The 20,237-nt window shown below is 47.9% G+C and overlaps 1 protein-coding gene across 3 annotated transcripts in view; it reads right to left on the bottom strand.

Annotated features, from left to right (window-relative positions):
* The window catches only part of UNC13A (unc-13 homolog A), a 63,218-nt gene that overhangs the window by 17,897 nt on the left and 25,084 nt on the right, over positions 1-20,237 (bottom strand). For all 3 annotated transcript variants that reach the window (XM_066270020.1, XM_066270029.1, XM_066270038.1), the window contains exons 12-29: positions 18,487-18,533; positions 15,466-15,544; positions 14,803-14,874; positions 14,314-14,533; positions 13,475-13,702; positions 12,454-12,595; positions 12,164-12,333; positions 9,271-9,386; positions 7,362-7,525; positions 6,614-6,764; positions 6,246-6,314; positions 5,848-5,937; positions 5,494-5,628; positions 3,923-4,056; positions 2,546-2,631; positions 2,227-2,353; positions 1,462-1,558; positions 955-1,098 (exon numbers count right to left, since the gene is read on the bottom strand). In XM_066270020.1, coding sequence (XP_066126117.1) covers positions 955-1,098; positions 1,462-1,558; positions 2,227-2,353; positions 2,546-2,631; positions 3,923-4,056; positions 5,494-5,628; positions 5,848-5,937; positions 6,246-6,314; positions 6,614-6,764; positions 7,362-7,525; positions 9,271-9,386; positions 12,164-12,333; positions 12,454-12,595; positions 13,475-13,702; positions 14,314-14,533; positions 14,803-14,874; positions 15,466-15,544; positions 18,487-18,533 — 2,271 coding nt within the window. The remainder of the gene's footprint in view (positions 1-954; positions 1,099-1,461; positions 1,559-2,226; positions 2,354-2,545; positions 2,632-3,922; positions 4,057-5,493; positions 5,629-5,847; positions 5,938-6,245; positions 6,315-6,613; positions 6,765-7,361; positions 7,526-9,270; positions 9,387-12,163; positions 12,334-12,453; positions 12,596-13,474; positions 13,703-14,313; positions 14,534-14,802; positions 14,875-15,465; positions 15,545-18,486; positions 18,534-20,237) is intronic.

The following is a 20,237-nucleotide window of genomic DNA, read 5'->3' as shown; positions in this document are numbered from 1 at the left end:
AATTCTCTACCCAGGATGACCATCACAATCAAGGGAGACACTACCACATGAAGACAATTCTTTTATGTAATCTCAGCTCTTTTTCAGAGCAATTAATCATATTGACCCAGCCCCAACCACAGATGTTACCTGATCTCAAACCAAATATCAATTTATTTCTGCATTCCCCTGTTTCAACCCAACCTAAAGCAAATCTAATTGAACCCAACCCAGGTCGAATGATCTGAACCTCCAAACTCACCTCAGGGTCCACTTAAATTCTATATAAACTCCAGCACCCATACTAATACCAAATCAAATCCCAATCCTAACAGTAATTCTAAACCCAACTCCAACCTCAACTCCATTCCCAACCTTAAACCCAGCTCCAAATTCAACTTCAACTTTAACTGCAACCCTGACCCCAACCCCAACCTCAGCTCAAATGCTGTCCCCAACCACATCTCTAACTTCTGGAAGAACGAACTTCATCAGTGACTTCAATCCCAACCTCAAACCAGTGATGTCACCAGTTGCAACTTTTACCTCAAACTCAACCTGGTCTTCAATCCTGACCTCAACTTCAACCCAAGCCCTGGTCCCAACCTCAACTCCAATCTCAATGACATCACCAACATCAACCTCAACTCAAACCCCAACCACAAATTCTAACAACTCTAATCTCAATAACATCATCAACTCTAACCTCAACCTAATTCTGTCCCCAACCACAACTCCAACCTCTATGACATGACCAACTCCAACACAGTGGTTTGGGTTGTTGTTTTTCATAGAACTAAACCCCAACCTCAATCCTGATGATATCACCAACCCCAACTTTGACCTCAATTCCAACCTCAACCCCAACTATGACCCTGACCCCAATCCCAACCTCAACTCCACCCCAATCTTGATCTTATTTCAACCCCACCCCTCACCGGGACCCCATCTATGAGTCCACCTACAGTGCCCCACCTTGGCAAACCGCCTCATATAGTGTCCCACGATCTGGGGGTCAGGGCACTCAAGCTTCTTGATGATCTCAAAGCTCTGGTTAAGCTGGGAGAAGACATCAACCACGGAGCAGGAGAACAGGGCATGCTCTGAGGTCTGCTGGAACTGCGGGGTTGGGGAGGCCAGGAGAGAGGACAGGGGTCAGAGCCAGACAATCCGGAGTCCAACCCTTCTACTCTCCAGGATGATAACTAGAGACCAACTGCCTTTAGGTGAGATAGATAGTATATAAGGTTGATTTAAAGCCAGACACAGAGATCACTAGGTAGGTAGGTGGGGTCAGGCTTGATAAACTCACATTCATTTGTTGAATGAACAAGACTTTAAACACTGTAAACAAGACAAGATTGCGGATACCATAAAGAGACTGGCCTCATCCCAAGGGCAGTTTTTGCCCCCAGTGGACTCCAGAGGGAGTGAATCCACTGTGGGCAGATTGGGTGGTTGGTGGTGGGTCAGCCTTCTCACCCCATCCTTCTTGTCTCGCTCCAGAGCCCCGTGCAGGAAATCTCGGGATACCTCCTCATTCTCGTCCAGCCACTGGATGACAAAGGGCTCAAACCACCTGGAATGGAGAGTCGAAATGGGGCCCTGCAATCTCTTGTCCCCATAATTCTCTGCTTGAACTTACCCTGTGGACTTAGGTGGTCACTCCTCTGATCCCTTCCCCTACTAGGCCTTGGCCAATTCACCTATGAAATGGACCAAGTGACTACTGACAGAGCAAGGCCCAGTCTTGTGGGAATCCTGGTTGATAAACTGCCCATGGGCAAGTAGGTTTACTCTCTGAGATCTCAATGCAGCATATAGTAGGTCCTCAGTAAATGGTGGTCACCAACCCACTCTCCATCACAGTTTGTGAGTCAGCCATTCAAAGCTCAAGTCCGGGCTCTGTACTTTACTGAATATCACCTTGGGTAAACGCTTCACCATCTATCCTCTAGTTCTTCATCCACAAAGTAGGAATTGTGATGTTCCCATCTTATAGAATTATCAAAAGTATTAAATGAGACAAGACCTATGGGGCTGCTAGCAGAGTTCCTGATACTTAAGATTATTAATGGTTTGCTATAGGAGTCCATAGGCCAATGACTAAGAATGAAGAACAATGGATTTGAACTCCACCTGTGCTCCTGATATGCAAGGAACCCTGAGTTAGTGAGTCCTCCTCTTTGGGCCTCCATCTAGTATCAGCATTATAGTTCTGGCTTGGGTTCTGGGCAGGGTGCTTACGCAGGGTACTCGGGCACTCGGTCCTTGAAAGTGGGAAGCTCTGCCACATACTCATTGTAGAGCCACTTGACCTTGAAGTGGAGGTTCATGTAGTCAGCACTCTTGCACAAGCGATGCTTGTCATGCTCTGGAGAGGGGAATAGGGGGATGGCTCAGCTGGGAGGATCTGATACTCTCTCTCTCAGCAGTGCCCATTCTGGCCATCATTAGTGTTTGAACTCAGGCATAAAGGTACAGGGCACTCTCATTGTTGGAGAAGACACTGAGGCACAGCTATCTGCTGTAGCCAGGCTGGGAGACTTGGAGCTGGGGGACTCACCCTCCATGGCATACTTCATATCTTGGGCAAACAGGTTCCACATCACTTCAGCACTGATTTTACCTACATTCAGCTCCTGGGGAAACCTGGCAAAAGTCATGAAAGTATGAAAACTCAGCAGCCAGAAGCCAGATGGCACAAGCTGCTTTGACCTTCCCAGCCAAAGCATAGTTCAGGACAGGCAGAGGCATCTGTATTCAAGCCCCCTCATAGCCACTAACTTGCTGTGTGACTCTGCACTGAGGTCCTGCTTCTCCTGAGCCTCCACTCACATATCCCTCCACCCCGCCACCCATTAATTTACCCCCCTCTCCATTCATTTACCCATCCATCTATCCACCCGTCCTTTCATTTCTCCCTTCATTTGCCATCCATGCATCAATGCATCTATCCATCCTTTTATTTTCCCACCCACTCTTCCACCAATCTAGCCACCTATTCATCCATCTACCCACCTATTCATCTATCCATCTATCTATCTATCCCTCCATTCAACCACCTGTCCATCAATTCATTTAAACATATATCCATTCCTTTATCCATGTGTCCATACTTCCACCATTCTAGCCATTCACCCTCCTATCCATCCAGTCATTTATCCATTTATGTATCCATCCATACACACATCCATTCCTTTATCCACCCACTCATTCTTCTACCAATCTATTCATCCATCCATTCATCCATGCATCCATGCATCCATTCATCCATCCATGCGTCCATCCATCTAAAGCCCCTAATTGGAAATCCATATCTAAATAACCAACAGAGCATGGCATCTCAGAGTTAGGGGCCCCTTTACCATTAACCTCAGGGAATAAGACACAATAGCTTATTCAGCTGACAGAGATGACGATTATACAGACATATAAATCCACAAACCAAAACTGTGCACACATTCATATACAATTACAAAATACACAATATTGTATATTGAAGTCCATTCTACAATTGTACACACATACACAAACACACATATCACAACTATATACAAAATTATGTTCACACATGTAAGAGATAATGCAATTTAAATATAAAAAATTTAGAAGAGTATTTTGCACATAGTTTGTACTAGGACATATTACCTATGTTATTTATGAACCTACACACATAAAAAATTATATACATGTGCATGTTTTCACACAATACATATAAAATACATGTCTGATTGCACTAGTAATTGTGTACATACACACATTTTTATGTTTGCAAATTATGCCATACTTCATGCAGGCACAACTACACCCACATTTGCTCCCACATACACAACACTTTACGTGTAATTAGACATGATTGCCTTTACACATAAGACACAAAATTGTGTACACACATACACAATGACCTCTAGATAATTAACTACATACACACACAACTCACTGGTTGAGGCAGGGAGTGTAGGAATTCTTGTCTTCCTCGATGATGGACACTATAAGAGTGATCAGTTTGGACCAGAAGTCAAGGTTCTTGATGCTGGGTCCCTGTTCCTCTGGGGGAACTTCTCCCTTCTTGGCCTGGATGGAGCAGTGGAGATATTGGCCACAAAGGGTCCAGGGTTGGGGTCTTCAGTCAGTTCCTTATTGAGGTGCAGGAGGTTGGTGAGGAATGGGACCCATTAACCTGTGTGGTTTAGGTGGGAAGTCTGCATGGAAAGGGACTGGACTCATATAAACTGGTTCAAGCAAAATCAATCGAGCCACTGGCTGCGGGAGGGGAAGAAGGTGAGAAGGAGAAGAAGGAGGGGAAGAGAAGCAGATGGTTGCTTCTCCTGTGTGCCCTGAACGGGAATCAAACCTGGGACGTCCATATGCTAGGCTGATATTCTATCCACTGAGCCACCGCCCAGGGCCGCCAAGAGCAATTTTAACTTAAGTCAATTGAATAAAAATAAATGGAACTAAACTGATTATAGTTGAACTAAACTCAATTTAACCCACTTCACCTCAACCTAATTCAATTAAGAGCAACTTGATTTCAACTCAAATGAATGTAAATGAACAGAATGAAATAAAATCTAATTTGGCTTATGTGTTATTTCCTATCAGAAGCCTACACTGAGGTATAGGCCACCTCAGGCTAATCACCCTGGTTTGTAAATTTCTAATTTATACATCTCTCCCTCCTAATAGAGCATAAGCTCCTTGAAAGCTTTTTGATAACCCTGGGACACTATGTGCATAGATAAACACAAGTTGAAAGACTGAAAATAAATTGAGTTGAAATGATCAAAACTGAACTCTACTAAAAAAATTCAATTCAACTCAGCATTTGCCGAATAGTGATTCAATTCCAGGCCTACTGTATTATGCCAAACTCAACTAAGTTTAACTAAAACAGAATTTTTTGAGTACCTATTGGGTATTGGGTGCTAAGCATATAACTATATTTTATCAAAAGCTTGTATCTCGGCCCTGGCCAGTTGGCTCAGTGGTAGAGTGTCGGCCTGGCGTGCAGGAGTCCTAGGTTCGATTCCCGGCCAGGGCACACAGGAGAAGCGCCCATCTGCTTTTCTGCCCCTCCCCTTCTCCTTCCTCTCTGTCTCTCTCTTCCCCTTCCACAGCCAAGGCTCCATTGGAGCAAAGTTGGCCCGGGCCCTGAGGATGGCTTCATGGCCTCTGCCTCAGGCGCTAGAATGGCTCTGGGTGCAACAGAGCAACGCCCCAGATGGGCAGAGCATCGCCCCCTGGTGGGCATGCCGGGTGGATCTCGGTTGGGCGCATGCGGGAGTCTGTCTGCCTGCCTCCCCGTTTCCAACTTCAGAAAATACAAAAAAAAAAAAAAGCTTGTATCTCATTGAAATCTCTTTCTCAATCCTGAGATGTAGATTAATGACCTAATCTTATAGAGAGATATACTAAGGCTCAGAACAGTTAAATCACTTGGGAAGAAGCAGATCTGGGGCTCAGGGTAGGGCCTATGGTGTCTACTTCTCCCTCATCTGTAGTCCTTACAGGGTCTGTCTGGTACTCTCGACTGTAGAGTTCATGACAGTTGTTAAAGATGTACTCATAAGTAGAATTGAGGCAGGCTTTCACGCAATCCTTCACCACCTGGCTGGCTCGGGGTGGGCTCTGGAGTTCTTGCACCTGAAGGAGGAAGATGGGCATGGATGGGTCAAGCTGGGATAAGAGGTGCCCAGGAAGTGACTGCAAATGGTTCTGGGTTTAAGGAAACGTTGCAGCAATATAAAAACAGAGTGTCACTGAGAAAGGGCGCTGCTCTCCAGGAGAAATGCTACTTGGTTAGGAGCTCAAGGTCTGAAGAATCCTTCTGGAGAGCTAATGGGACTTGGTCCCCTTTCCTACCTTCATCCGAAAGAAAGTGATGCTGGTGAGAAGGTCCACAGTGGATTTGAGGTCCTGGAGTCTCTCGGGGCTGCTGGCTGGGAAATTATTCTGTTGGAAGGGACAAGAGTGGGGGAGTTATGGCAGAAGGTTAGGAGAGGGTGGGAGACAGTGTTTTAGGGAAGATATAAGAGACCCTAAGTTTCAGGAGGTGGATTGGGGGGATCAATGAAAGCACTGGGAGGTCTTCTTGGATGCACCAAGTAGGTTAGGAAGGTGTTGCTTACATATATGTACATGTTAGAGGTATATATTCTGCATGTTAAGATGGGTCCTTCCGTATGCATGCCTCCTAGAAGCTGTCCCCTCTGGGAACACGTGTGTGGGTTTAAGCAAGTCATCACGCATTCACTGCTCACCCGATACATGGAGAGGTCAATCCTCAGGGAATTATGCAATTGGTCCAGAAGCTTCACAAATCGCTCTTTCTGGAGAAGTAGAAGAGAAGGATGGATGGAAGCAGGGACTTGGGCCTCAAGTGTAGCAGTGAAAGGTGGCTGTCATAGGGCTGAAAGCTTACTACACAGTAAGAGTATCCCATCCAATACTGAACACACCCCTCTAACATCTGTTTCCATTCCACGGAAGGGTAAACTAAGACTCAGAAAGACATGACTGGTGTAAAGTCACACAGCAAATCAAGTCCAAATTGGAAATGCAGGAGCTGCACAGGGTTTCACCAGCACAGGTTTGGGTTTTCCCTCATCCCGCAGCCCCTGGGACTGACCCCAAAGTTGGAGGCTGCAAAGCGGTCGGAGGCAGACACGTTGGTGGAGGCGGTGGTATGCGCATAATAGGCATTGATGTTGGCAAGCAGGGTGCTCATGACGGCAGGCACCCCAGGACACATGTACTTGGAGGAGAGGCAGGCAAAGTGGCTGGTGGAAGGGAATGGGAAGCACTGAGCCTGGTGTCCAGCCAGGACAGGCTGCAACTAACTTCCCGTGCCCAGATGCCCCTAAGACAGCATCATGAGTGACTCTATCCAACCTCCCAAGTGTTCCCTTTCCCTCTGCATGATTCTGTCCTCTGAGTTTCTCTCTGTCTCCTCTTTGGGTTGCTTTATCTCTGTCTCTAACTCCAGTTCTCATCACTGTCACTGCAGCCCCCAGCATTGGCACTTTCCTAAGCTCTAGTGCAGGTGTCCCCAAACTACGGCCCGTGGGCCGCATGTGGCCCTCTGAGGCCATTTATCCAGCCCCCGCCACACTTCCGGAAGGGGCACCTCTTTTATTGGTGGTCAGTGAGAGGAGCACTGTATGTGGCGGCCCTCCAATGGTCTGAGGGACAGTGAACTGGCCCCTTGTGTAAAAAGTTTGGGGACCCCTGCATATAACACCCACCATGCCAACTTCCTCTTTAAATTTTTTTCCTTTGAACCCCTTCAATCCCAGATCTGCCAGTATCCACTTGTTGACTCACTTCCCCAGTTTCCTGCACCTTATCCTGACATCCACCCCCGCCTACAGGCTCACGTCATGGCTTGGTAGATGGACTCGACACCGTAGCGCATGGCAAATTCATCCACAATCTCCTGGGCTGTCTCATCATAGTAAACCTTCCAGGCATCATCACCCTTGGCATCTGGGATCTTCACAACCCCATTGTTCTGCACATCAGTCACAAAGTGGAATAGGTTCTGCCAACGAAAGGAAGAAAGTGTCAGAGAGTGCAAGGGGGCACAAGGGGCTAGGTTTAGGGCATCTTACATTATCCACTCATTTGCTTATTCATTAATTAATTCATCTACTCTTTCATCCATCCAGCTACCCAAAATTTCATCTATCCTTTATCCAGTCTTCCAATAACTCATTCACCTATCCACCCATCCACCTATATATTCACAATCTGTCTGCCTATGCATCCATGCATTCACGCACCCATCCATTCAACTATATCAAAATTCACCCATCTGCTAATTAATTTATCCTTCTAATAATTCAACCACACATCCATCCATCCATCCTATACCTACAATTTAATCAGTCTACCCAACAATTCACCCTTTTACCCAACCAACCACGAATCTACCTATCCATCATCCATCTGTTGACACATTTATTCATCCATCTACTTGTCTAACTACTCCAAAATTCACCCATTACACCTCTATACTTTTAAGAATTAAACCATATATCCATCCACCCATCCTTCCTTCCATTCATTTACCCATATATCTATCTGTTTATCCACCCACCCTTCCAACTAGGCCCAAATTTATTTATTCTTCCTCCTAGTAATTCAACCACATACCCATCTATTTATTCCATCTACTGCATACAACTTAATCTGTCCATCCAATAATTCACCCATCTGCCCATTCAATTATCTACCCCATTAATTTATATATCCATTCATCCATCCATCCATCCATCCATCCATTCATCCATCATCTATTTGTCCATCCATCTATCCAACTTCCTCCAAATTCCCTATCCATTCATCTCCAATAGTTCCACTGATTTGAGTGAGAGAGAAGGAGAAAGAGAAAAGTCAACTCATTTCATTTAGTTGTGTACTCATTGATTGCTTCCCCTATGTGCCCTGACCAGTGGTGGAACCTGTCAGTTTGATGCTTTATCCACTGAACCACCTGGCTAGAGCCTGTTCACCCATTATTTCTTTCTATTTATTTATTTATTTGAGAGGCAAGGAGACAGGAACATCAAACTGTTCCTTTCTGTGCCATGACCAGGGAATCGAACCAACAACTTTTGCACTCTAGAACAATGCTCCAATCAACCGAGCTATCTGACCAGGGCTTAATTTTTATTGATTTTTTTTTTTTAAGAGAGGCAGAGAGAGGAAGGGAGAGAGAGAGGAGGGGGAAGGGAAGCATTTATTTGTTGTTCTACTCAGCTGTGCTTTCCTTGGGTGCTTCTCATGTGTGCCCTGACCAGGGATCAAACTCACAACTTTGTTGTTTCAGGAGGACACTCTTAATCTTAATCGACTTAGAAAACCGGACAGGGCTTCATTCGTTCTTTATTCACTCATGACTCACTCATCTATTTAGACATTTATTCATGCAACAAACTGAGTTCTCTCCAGGAGCCCCCATGTAGCTGGAAGAGATAGAGGCAGACACAAACAGCCCAACCTTGAGTGTTCAGGGATGGAAGAGATGGAAGACCTGAAACTAGATGGTGAGTCTTCCTGGAGGTCAGGGAAGGCTTCCTAGAAAATGAGGCCCTGAAGCTGGCCCTTGTTGAATGGGGAGGAGTTTTCCAGGCAGAGAGGATGGCTTGGAGGACAGCCTCAGAACCCAAGATAGTGTGGATGGTGTGGCAGAAAAGAGAAAGGAGGAGCTGGGGCAGGCAGAAATGGCAAATGGAGGCAATGTGGGAGATCCCTGTGAGCTTTGAAGGCAGAGGGGAGCCTCACCTCGTGCAGACAGGTATATTGGACATGGTAGGGGGCCACCTTCTCCTCGCCTTTGATCTCCACACTGATGTGTAGCCGGATGGCGCCTGACACAGCAGATTTGTCAGTCCGCTTGTCTGCAGGGCAGAAAGGGTTGGCAATATCAGAACTTCCCGATCTAGCCCTGGGTTGTTCTAATGTATGCATGACTGTTGCCATCCTAAACTCGCCAAAATTAAAGCCCGGGTATCTCTTCTCACACTGGCTCCCTTAACTTGTGTCTCTCCTATTAGACTAGAATGCCTTGGGCCCTATCTCTCCTTTCAAAGTAGGATGCCAGACCTTGTTTCCTCACTCATATTAAAATCCTGGGCCTGCATCTCCATCTTTATTTTTTATTTATTTAGTTTTAAAGATTTTACTTATTGATCTTAGAGAGAGGAGAGAGAGAAAGTGGGGGGAAGGGTGAGAAGCATCAACTCATAGTAGTTGCCTCTTGTAGTGCCTTTACCGGGCAAGCCCAGGGTTTTTTTTTGTTTTGTTTTGTTTTGTTTTGTTTTTGTATTTTTCTGAAGCTGGAAATGGGGAGAGACAGACAGACTCCCGCATGCGCCCAACTGGGATCCACCCGGCACGCCCACCAGGGGGCGATGCTCTGCCCCTCCGGGGCGTCGCTCTGCCGTGACCAGAGCCACTCTAGCGCCTGGGGCAGAGGTCAAGGAGCCATCCCCAGCGCCCGGGCCATCTTTGCTCCAATGGAGCCTTGGCTGTGGGAGGGGAAGAGAGAGACAGAGAGGAAGGGGGGGGTGGAGAAGCAAATGGGCGCTTCTCCTATGTGCCCTGGCCGGGAATCGAACCCGGGTCCCCCGCACGCCAGGCCAACGCTCTACCACTGAGCCAACCGGCCAGGGCCCAAGCCCAGGTTTGTTTGGTTTTTTTTTTCAGGGACAGAGAGAGAGTCAGAGAGAGGGATAGATAGGGACAGACAGGAACGGAGAGAGATGAGAACCATCAATCATCAGTTTTTCGTTGTGACACCTTAGTTGTTCATTGATTGCTTTCTCATATGTGTCTTGACCACGGGCCTTAAGCAGACCAGGGGTCGAGAACCTTTTTGGCTGAGAGAGCCATGAATGCCACATATTTTAATATGTAATTCTGTGAGAGCCATACAATGACCTGTGTACGTTACGCATTATCCAATAAAAATTTGGTGTTGTCCCAGAGGACAGCTGTGATTGGCTCCAGCCACCCATAACCATGAACATGAGCGGTAGGAAATGAATGGATTGTAATACATGAGAATGTTTTATATTTTTAACGTTATTATTTTTTTTTATTAAAGATTTGTCTGCGAGCCAGATGCAGCCATCAAAAGAGCCACATCTGGCTCACGAGCCATAGGTTCCCGACCCCTGGAGTAACCCCTTGCTCGAGCCAGCGACCTTGGGTCCAAGCTGATGAGCTTTTTGCTCAAGCCAGATGAGCCTGTGCTCAAGCTAGCGACCTCAAGGTCTCAATCCTGGGTCCTCCACATCCCAGTTCGACGCTCTATCCACTGCGCCACTGCCTGGTCAGGCCAAGCCCAGGGTTTTGAACCAGTGACATCAGTGTTCCAGATTTATGCTTCATCCACTGAGCCACCACAGGTCAGGCAGCATCTCCCTCTTTAGACTAGAAGCCCTAAGTACTGCTTCTCCCCTAGACTGAGCTCCCAGGCCCTGCCTCCCCAATCAGATCAAGCTCCCCAGAGCCTACTCGTCTTGTTAAACAGGGTTCCTGGGTCTGTGTCTCTCTCCTGAGACTAAGATCCCCAAGTCTTACTTCCTGCATCCCCCATCAGAATGGGATATCTAGATTTCTTCCAACTCAACTGAGGAAGTTCCTAGACTCTGCTCACTCCTTTCAGACTGGGTTTTTCCTACACCTTCATGCTGAGTTCATAGATACTGCATCCCCTATCAGATTGGGCTCACAGATTCTACTCTTCCTAAACAGGGTTCTTGAGTCTGTAGCTCACTTCTCAGATTAGGGTGCCCAAATTATACCTCCTCTTTTAGATTGGATTCTTCTTCTTCTTCTTCTTCTTCTTCTTCTTCTTTTTAAATTGATTTTAGCAAGAGAGGAAGGGAGAGAAAGAGAGACAGGAATACTGATCTGTTCCTATATGTACCCTGACGAGGGATTGAACCAGCAACCTCTGTGCTTCAGGACAATGCTCTTTAACAACTGAGCTATCCAGCCAGAGCTTAGACTGGATTCTTAAAGTTTATGCTTTCTTCTTAGGTTGGATTCCTGGGTCTGTGGCTCTCTCCTCAAAATAGAATCGCCAGGTCTTATTTCCTGCCTCCACCGTGAGAGGTTGGGTTGTGTCCCTCCCTCTGGGAGGTGGATTTAATAGTGGGCGCACTGGGGGCATGCTCAGGGCCCCGACTTCTGAAGGGCCCTGCAAACCCCAACTTTACACTTTTTTCTAATGACACCAAGTTTGGTTTCATATGTGCTGTTTTAACATTAATAGTACATAATATTTATTTATTTTAAAATATGGTTAGCATGTATTTTTATTTTCCCTGTCTCTCTCTCTCTTTTTTAAGGGGTCCAATATTTTCTTCTGCACCTGGGGCCTCAACCGACCTTAATCCACCTCTGTCCACCCCCCTTCCCAAGCCAGACTAAGAATTTCCTAGGTTCTGTTCATCCTCTCAGTTGAGGTACTTCCTGCCACCATCAGACTGTGCTTATAGACTCTGCCTCCTTCGCCAGATTGGGGCCCACAGACCTGCCTCCTCCATCAGATTTGGCTTCTAAACTGACTCCTCCTGACACTGTCTATCTCCCCTCCAACTGGGTTCCCACTTTGGCTGACTCCCTGATGCTCCCCCCTGCCCCCAGCAGATACCCCCTTGCTTACCCAGGTTGTACCACACATCCATCTCGCCACTGAGTGTCCGCACCTCGATGATAGTCTGCCCCAAGAAGTCGTCGGACTCTCTCTTGAACCGCTGCTTCACACGGGATTTGATATCATCATCTTCATCCCAGACACGCACCTTGATTCGATCTGAGGAGTTGTGACATTCACTACAGGGGAGAGATGGGAGCAAGGGTCGGGCAGTTTGCTTGAGCTGGTATTGGAGCCTCTTCTGGCTGCCCCAGCAGGAAGTTCTGCATGGAATACCAGGGGCCCAACCAGGCACTTACAAATGGAAGTTCTCCTCCCACACAGGGTTCAGGTTTCCATAGATGGTTTTTGTCCGTTTCTTGGTCTTCCCAACCTGGACGGTGACATAGGGGTCACTGGATCCCGTCTTGTCCTTTGCCTGCAAGCCCTGAGCACAGACCACTGGAAGACACATAGGACAAATACAAATGTGGGCTCAAGGAAGGAGGTATGCTGATCACAGTCACTGCCAGCGGCTCTAAGCTGCTTGCTGGACATTCCTGTGATTTGGCCTGAGGGCTAGGTCTGGCCACTGGAGCCTAAGGGCACACTGGCCTCGCTAGAGAGTTAACCCCCAGGGAATCCTCAGCCAATGAAAGAGCCCCAGGGGCACCTCTGAGGTTGGGACATTCTCAGGTGTGTTCTCTACACTGTGCCCCTGAAGTTCCCTGGTAGGACTGCGCCTCCATTGATTACAAAGTCACCTGCTCACTGGTGCCCACCTGCAGGGCACCTTTCCTCTTGCTACTAGATTTCTGTCTCCACCCCCCCACAGGGGCTTCCTGAGATCACCTCCTGGACACCCGCCTGCCCTGAAATCACCATGGAGTCTGTCTCCTGGAAAATCCAAGTGAGGTTGGGCATGAATAAACACCACAAGGACCCTGTTCCTAGGATAGGACGACTCTGCAGGGGGAGCTCAATCCTGTCCTCCAGTGGTCCCAGGGTGGGGACTGAGCTTCATGTATCCATAGCATTGCTCCATCTCTTCCAGTTTCACTTCCAAACTCATACAGTGCTTCCTGGGATAACCTCTCAGATAAACGATGTGCCCTCAACTCCTTTTCTTGCTATCTGATTCTGGGGGCACTAATCAAGGCGCACCCAGATAGAATGTCATGCACATACATTTGCAAGCATACATGTCCAGCTGTGGGCATAAGCGCACACATACATGGACATGGGAAAGACACGGATATGCTCAAGTATGCGCAGCAAAGGGAAGGAAAGGGCCTGGAGGTTTGAGAAGAAGAGACCAGATGGCCACCCTGCAGGCCTCACCAGTAATGCTGATCTTGGCCGACCACTTGGAAGTGCCATCCAACACGCTCTGCTTGACCGCCTTCATCTGCTGTGTGTGCGCGGCCTTGGACACAGCGAAGATCTCCTGGATGAGCTCGAAGATCTCAGGTTTGTTGCGCTCCCGGATCTTCATGCGGTCCTTGAGCACCATGATGATGTTCTGCGTCCGGTCCTCAGCCCCGTGCTTGGAGCTCTTTTCCGCCGCCCCTGCAGAAGCGGATAGCTGGCACTGACCAGGGAGCATGCCTCACCGGAGCCAGCACCCTGACTCCCACTCCAGAGCTCCCTCAGCGACTGCCAAGGGCACTTTAAGTTATGGGTGTTCATGTGAATCACCCCAAAAGCTAGAATTTCCTACTTATTCTCTGAATTACCCCTCCCACCAGGCTTTTACCCTTCAGAACCCACCCCCTCTGAGTCCCCTGCCCTCTCCAAGATTCCACCCCTTCTCTGACATGTTTCCTCCACTATGAGCATCCTCCTTGCTCTGAGCTAACCCTAACCCATTTTCTCCAGGGGAATGAATGCATCTCATTAACTCCCTGACCCTTACAGTTAAGCCGGTGTCTGAGTCCCGTCCCGCCCTTCCTCACCTATGGCACACTTCCTTTCACCTTCTTGTACCTACACCAAAAGGAGCTTCTCCCCATAACCCCGCCCCCTTTCGTGTGGGAGGAGCCTCAACTCGCAGACGCTTCAGCGCCCTCTTCATGCCCCGCCCATCTCTCCTTGTCTGGCTGGTTCTTGCCCCGCCCGCCCGCCCTGACAACTCACAGCCCCACCCCTTTGTCCCTGCCCAAGCCCGCGCCAGGGCTCACGCTGCAGGCAGTCGGCGTTGAGCAGGTCCTGGCACTTCTCGTGGCACTTGACGCCACACTCGGTGCAGCGCATGCCCTGCCGAGCGATGCCCCACAGCAGCCCCTCGCACTCGTAGCAGTAGGTGGGCGTGGTGGCCGTCCACACCTCGAAGTTGTGCGGCGTCGTGCAAGAAATGGGGTAGATTAAGGCTTGTAGGGTCTTCTTGTAAACGTGGTTTTTCTGCGGGGAAGGAGGGCGTGAGGCATGGGACGCAGGGCCTCACCTGCGGGCCCTGTCCTGCCGTACCCTTACCCTGTGAAGACTATAGTCCAGTCCCAGTCCCTCCTCCACTCCTACGCTGTTGGAATCTACAGGTTCCTGTGTACAGAGGAACCTGAACCGATGCTGAGCTATCCAACCCTGGAGAGTAGGGAATGCCTGTCTCTGCCACACCCTTTCCCTCTTCCTCCAGAAGCCCCCAGCTAAGCCCACCTGACAACCCCACGCACCAGCTCCTCGTTGTTCAAAGTGCTGGAGGCCAAGGCTGATGTGATGCCAGCTTTTCTGGACTGGACCAGGGACTAAGGCAGGGAAAACACCAAGGGAGTCATGGGGTTGATTTGACACCCATGGGATTGTCACCAAGAGCAGAATCCACAGCCAAGGTTTGGGGCCACCAGCCGCAGGGTCAAGCCAAAGTCACAATGAACAGGACACAGGTCACAGCAGCAGGAGCAGAACCAGAAAAGAATTGGGAAATGACAGGCTCAGATTTAGAAGTGATCCTGGAAGGTGAGCAGCCCTACACCCCTAACTTACCCCACCCCCTCACCACCATGGGCCAGACTTGGCCATGGTCACCAGCCACACTATGAACCAAGGCAGGTATTCACCTGCTTTCTTCCCCACCCATGAACTGTATGACATGGCAAAATTCTCTCCTCAGAACCCATGGGTTGGGGGCCAACTGGAAGATCCCAGTGGAGGGGTCTGGGAAGGACTCAGGGGCCCAGGTTACCATCACTCACTCACCATAGCCTGAAGTGTCCATGCAGCACATAGGGCAAAAATCAGATTACATTAGTCTCAGAGAACACCTTGCCAGCCCACAGCTCTGCCATGGGCAGTTGTACAGGTTGAGCACTGGGGGAAGGGAGAGCCCAGGCACTTACCAGGTCACTCACGAGTGGGATGGGCTTCCTCTTGCGAATGTCAGGCATGCTGTCAATGATGATGAGACCACCTCCTGGGCTGCAAGACACACATAAGGATGTCAAAGGTCCAGGGAAGTCCCCCTTCCTCCTACAGACATTACCTGAGGCTGCAGCAAGACACGTGATTTCCCTAGATATTAAGAATTTAATTGTATCCCCCCAAAAGGTACATTCAAATCCTAATCCCCAGGTCTTCAAATTATGACCTATTTGGAAATAGGGTTATTGCAGAGGTAATTAGTTAAATTAGGTCATACTAGAGTAGGGTGGGCCCCTATGCAACATGACAAATGTCTTTTTTTTTTTTTTTTTTTTTACAGAGACAGAGAGAGAGTCAGAGAGAGAGATAGACAGGGACAGACAGACAGGAATAGAGAGATGAGAAGCATCAATCATTAGTTTTTCATTGCACATTGCAACACTTGAGTTGTTCATTGATTGCTTTCTCATATGTGCCTTGACCATGGGCCTTCAGCAGACTGAGTAACCCCTTGCTTGAGCCAGTGACCTTGGGTCCAAGCTGGTGGGCTTTTGCTCAAACCAGATGAGCCCGCACTCAAGCTGGTGACCTCGGGGTCTCGAACCTGGGTCCTGGGCATCCCATTCTGATGCTCTATCCACTGCGCCACTGCCTGGTCAGGCGATAAATGTCTTTTTAAGAAGAGAAACACACAAACAGAAGACAGTGGTGCGACAATGAAGGTAGAGAGATTGGAGTGACACATTTACAAACCAAGGAATACTAAGGATTGCCAACAACTACCAGAAGCTGGAAAGGCAAGGAAGGAATTCTACCCTACAGGTATCAAGGGAGTGTGGCTCTGCTCACACCTTGATCTTGGACTTTAGGCCTCCAGAACAGTGAGAGAATAAATTTCTGTTGTTTAAAGCCTCCTGTTTGTGGTCATTTGTCACAGGGGCCCTGGGAAATGAAGACACTGGTCCTCAACTTCCTCATCTGGGAGATGGGGAGATAAGGCAGATGTCCATGTTTAATGAAAATTTGAATTAAGGAAAATCTAAATAATATATAAAAATACTGATGAAACCTTTCTTTATGCTCAAAATTAGAAACATATGTGTCTGTTGAAAATTTATACTGGAAGGAGTGACTTCAACTCCCATGGGCAACTGTGTTTGTGTTCCTGTTTTCTGGCAGTTTTGCAGTAGCTGGAGGATTGAATGAGCACTGCAACAGATGCCGTGGTAGCCTGTCTAAATTCTCTTTACTGAGAGGTGTATTCATCCCAGAGAAGGTTCAGCTGTGGCTCCTCTCCGGAAGGTTCTCACTGGCCAGTGAGAGAGATGCTTGACAGCCAATGACTCTTGGGCAAGCTCTGGGGTACAATTCATGCTCTAGTGACCCCTGCAGAATCTGGCAGAGGCCTGGGGACTCAAAACCACATCCCTGCCTGACCAGGCGGTGGCGCAGTGGATAGAGCGTCTGACTGGGATGCGGAGGACCCAAGTTCGAGACCCCGAGGTAGCCAGCTTGAGTGCGGGCTCATCTGGTTTGAGCAAAGCTCATCAGCTTGGACCCAAGGTCGGTGGCTTGAGCAAGGGGTTACTCGGTCTGCTGAAGGCCCACAGTCAAGGTACATATGAGAAAGCAATCAATGAACAACTATGGTGTCGCAACAAAAAAACTGATGATTGATGCTTCTCATCTCTCTCCGTTCCTGTCTGTCTGTCCCTATCTCTCTCTCTAACTCTCTCTGTGTCTCTGTAAAATAAATAAATAAAAATAAATAAATTAAAAAACAAACAAACAACAAAAAAAACCCCACATCCCTGTTCAAGCGACTTCCCAGGCCTGACCCTGCCTGCCACATAGGTGTCTACTGAGAGATTCCTCCATCAATCTTTCACACAGGAAGCCCCATCTCAGTTCCTGCTTTTGGGGCTCCCCACTCAAACACACCTGCTAGTCTGGGAACCACAGCTCCTGCCTCTGTTTGCAAAGGACCTACAAAGGAAGGAGGTCACTCTCCTGCTGCTATTTTAAAAGAGTAATGTAATTTAAAAATATCTTTTGCATCCTTCCATCCAAATGCTAAAAAAACCAAACAAACAAATAATCAACAAAATGCCTGAAAATCAGTAGCTTAAGAAGTCAGATGTGATAAATTGCTCTATTTAAGACCAAATGACTATTGTTAATGAAAGTGTCAGCAGCTGTAGTAACAATCTGGGAGATTTATTTTTTTGTATTTTTCTGAAGCTGGAAACGGGGAGGCAGTCAGACAGACTCCCGCATGCGCCCGACCCGGGATCCACCCGGCACACCCACCAGGGGGTGATGCTCTGCCCATTTGGGGTGTCGCTCTGTTGTGACCAGAGCCAGTCTAGCGCCTGAGGCAAAGGTCACAGAGCCATCCCCAGCGCCCGGGCCATCTTTGTTCCAATGGAGCCTCGGCTGCAGGAGGGGAAGAGAGAGACAGAGAGGAAGAAGAGCGGGAGGGGTGGAGAAGCATATAGGTGCTTCTCCTGTGTGCCTGGCCGGGAATCGAACCTGGGACTTCCACACACCAGGCCGACGCTCTACCACTGAGCCAACCGGCCAGGGCCACAATCTGGGAGATTTAAAAGCAGAATTAAAGTAAAAAGTGCACTACAGTGTTGCAGATGGGCAGTTCAGGCAAAGGGGTTTCTCCTTTATCTCACGTTTATTTCTAGGGGGAAGCACTTTTGAATTATGTGAGTGGCTTGGGCAAGGCATTTACCTGTCTGGACGCAGTGTCCCTATCTGTAAAACAGAGTAGTTTCTCCTACCACAGGTTTGTTGTGAGGGTTCAACATTTTACTTATTTTTGGTTCCTGAGTGCCTTATGACAGTGGTTCCATTATTTTGCCCATGCCCAATCTGTGCCCTGTTTAAATGGAACCTCTTCCTATGCTCACTGGGCTGAGACTATGGTGCAAACCAGCCTCAACTCTAGGTTCAAAACTTTCTCCCACCCCCAAAGCTCCACTACTCACCCGCCTTTGAACCATAGGGATTTGGACATCTCTCCTTCTCCCCGGGCCTGTGGAATAGATAGACAGATGTGGTCAGTGTCACTGTCCCTCCCCAAGGCCAGTCAGGCTCCACACCTACTTCTGTCTCCCCTTTGGGATGGAAGTCAGGAAATCTGGGTCCTAGTTCTCACTGTGTGTCCTTAGGGAGTTCACTGGGTTTCTCTGGGTCTCACTTTTTCCATCTGTAAAATGGGGAGAGAGGAACTCCTCTCTGCCGCTAACATTAGTGGATGTTAGTCTTCCCATCTGTCAAACCTGGGGATGTGTTAGCATCATTCCAACAAGAGCTTATGCCTCTTGCCTGACCAGGCGGTGGCGCAGTGGATAGAGCGTCAGACTGGGATGCAGAGGACCCAGGTTCGAGACCTCGAGGTCGCCAGCTTGAGTGCAGGCTCATCTGGTTTGAGCAAAAGCTCACCAGCTTGGACCCAAGGTCGCTGGCTTGAGCAAGGGGTTACTCGGTCTGCTGAAGGCCTGTGGTCAAGGCACATATGAGAAAGCAATCAATGAACAACTAAGGGAGGGGTCCCCAAACTTTTTACACAGGGGGCCAGTTCACTGTCCCTCAGACTGTTGGAGGGCCAGACTATAAAAAAAACTATGAACAAATCCCTATGCACACTGCATATATCTTATTTTAAAGTAAAAAAACAAAACGGGAACAAATACAATATTTAAAATAAAGAACAAGTAAATTTAAATCAACAAACTGACCAGTATTTCAATGGGAACTATGGGCCTGCTTTTGGCTAATGAGATGGCCAATGTCTGGTTCCATATTTGTCACTGCTAGCCGTAACAAGTGATATGACACGCTTTCGGAGCTGTGACACGTGCGTCCCATGTCACCAGAAGTAGTACTGTATGTGAGCGACCCCACGCTTTGCGGCACCGCCACATACTGTGCTCCTCTCACTGACCACCAATGAAAGAAGTGCGGTTAGGGGCCGGATAAATGGCCTCAGGGGGCCGCATGCAGTCCGCGGGCTGTAGTTTGGGGACCCCTGAACTAAGGTCTCGCAACAAAAAACTGATGATTGATGCTTCTTATCTCTCTCCATTCCTGTCTATCTGTCTCTGTCTATCCCTCTCTCTGTTCCTGTAAAAAAGAAAAAAGAGCTTATGCTTCTATAGTCTCCTGGGATTCTCAGGGGCTGGTTTAAATACTTATAAGAATTTATCTTTTTTGTTGTTGTTGTTGTTGCTTCACTTATTCATGCCATTGGTTGATTTTAGTATATACCCTGACTGGGGATCGAACCTGCAACCTCTGCGTGTGGGAACAACACTCTAACCAACTAACCAGGACCAAAACTATTTTAGTCTTTAAATTCTCTCTAACACAAATACCAATTTACTATTACTACATAGATTCCTATCTGCATACCAATAATCACTAAAACATTTATCTATGTATTACAAATTTTGTGATTATTGTTTATATATTAGTTTGCGAGAGCTATCATAACTAAGTATCACAGGCTGGGTGACTTAAACAGCAGAGATTTCTTGTTTCACAGTTCTGGAGGCCAGAAGTCTGGAATCTATCAATAGTTGTCAGAATTTATCATTTCTTAAACTCCCTGGAGCCTCACCTGCTTGTCTGTACCACCTGTTTGCATGTTCTCTCACCTTCTGAACCCAACCAGTCTCCATTTATCATTCAGTTCTCAGTGTAGACCCATACAATTAAAAGTGGTGTGAGTGGAGGC

This window comes from Saccopteryx bilineata, chromosome 1 (assembly GCF_036850765.1).
Source record: "Saccopteryx bilineata isolate mSacBil1 chromosome 1, mSacBil1_pri_phased_curated, whole genome shotgun sequence".
Taxonomy (NCBI): Eukaryota; Metazoa; Chordata; class Mammalia; order Chiroptera; family Emballonuridae; genus Saccopteryx; species Saccopteryx bilineata.
Note: the sequence above shows the minus strand (reverse complement) of the source record. Positions and strands in the feature narration are given on the sequence as shown.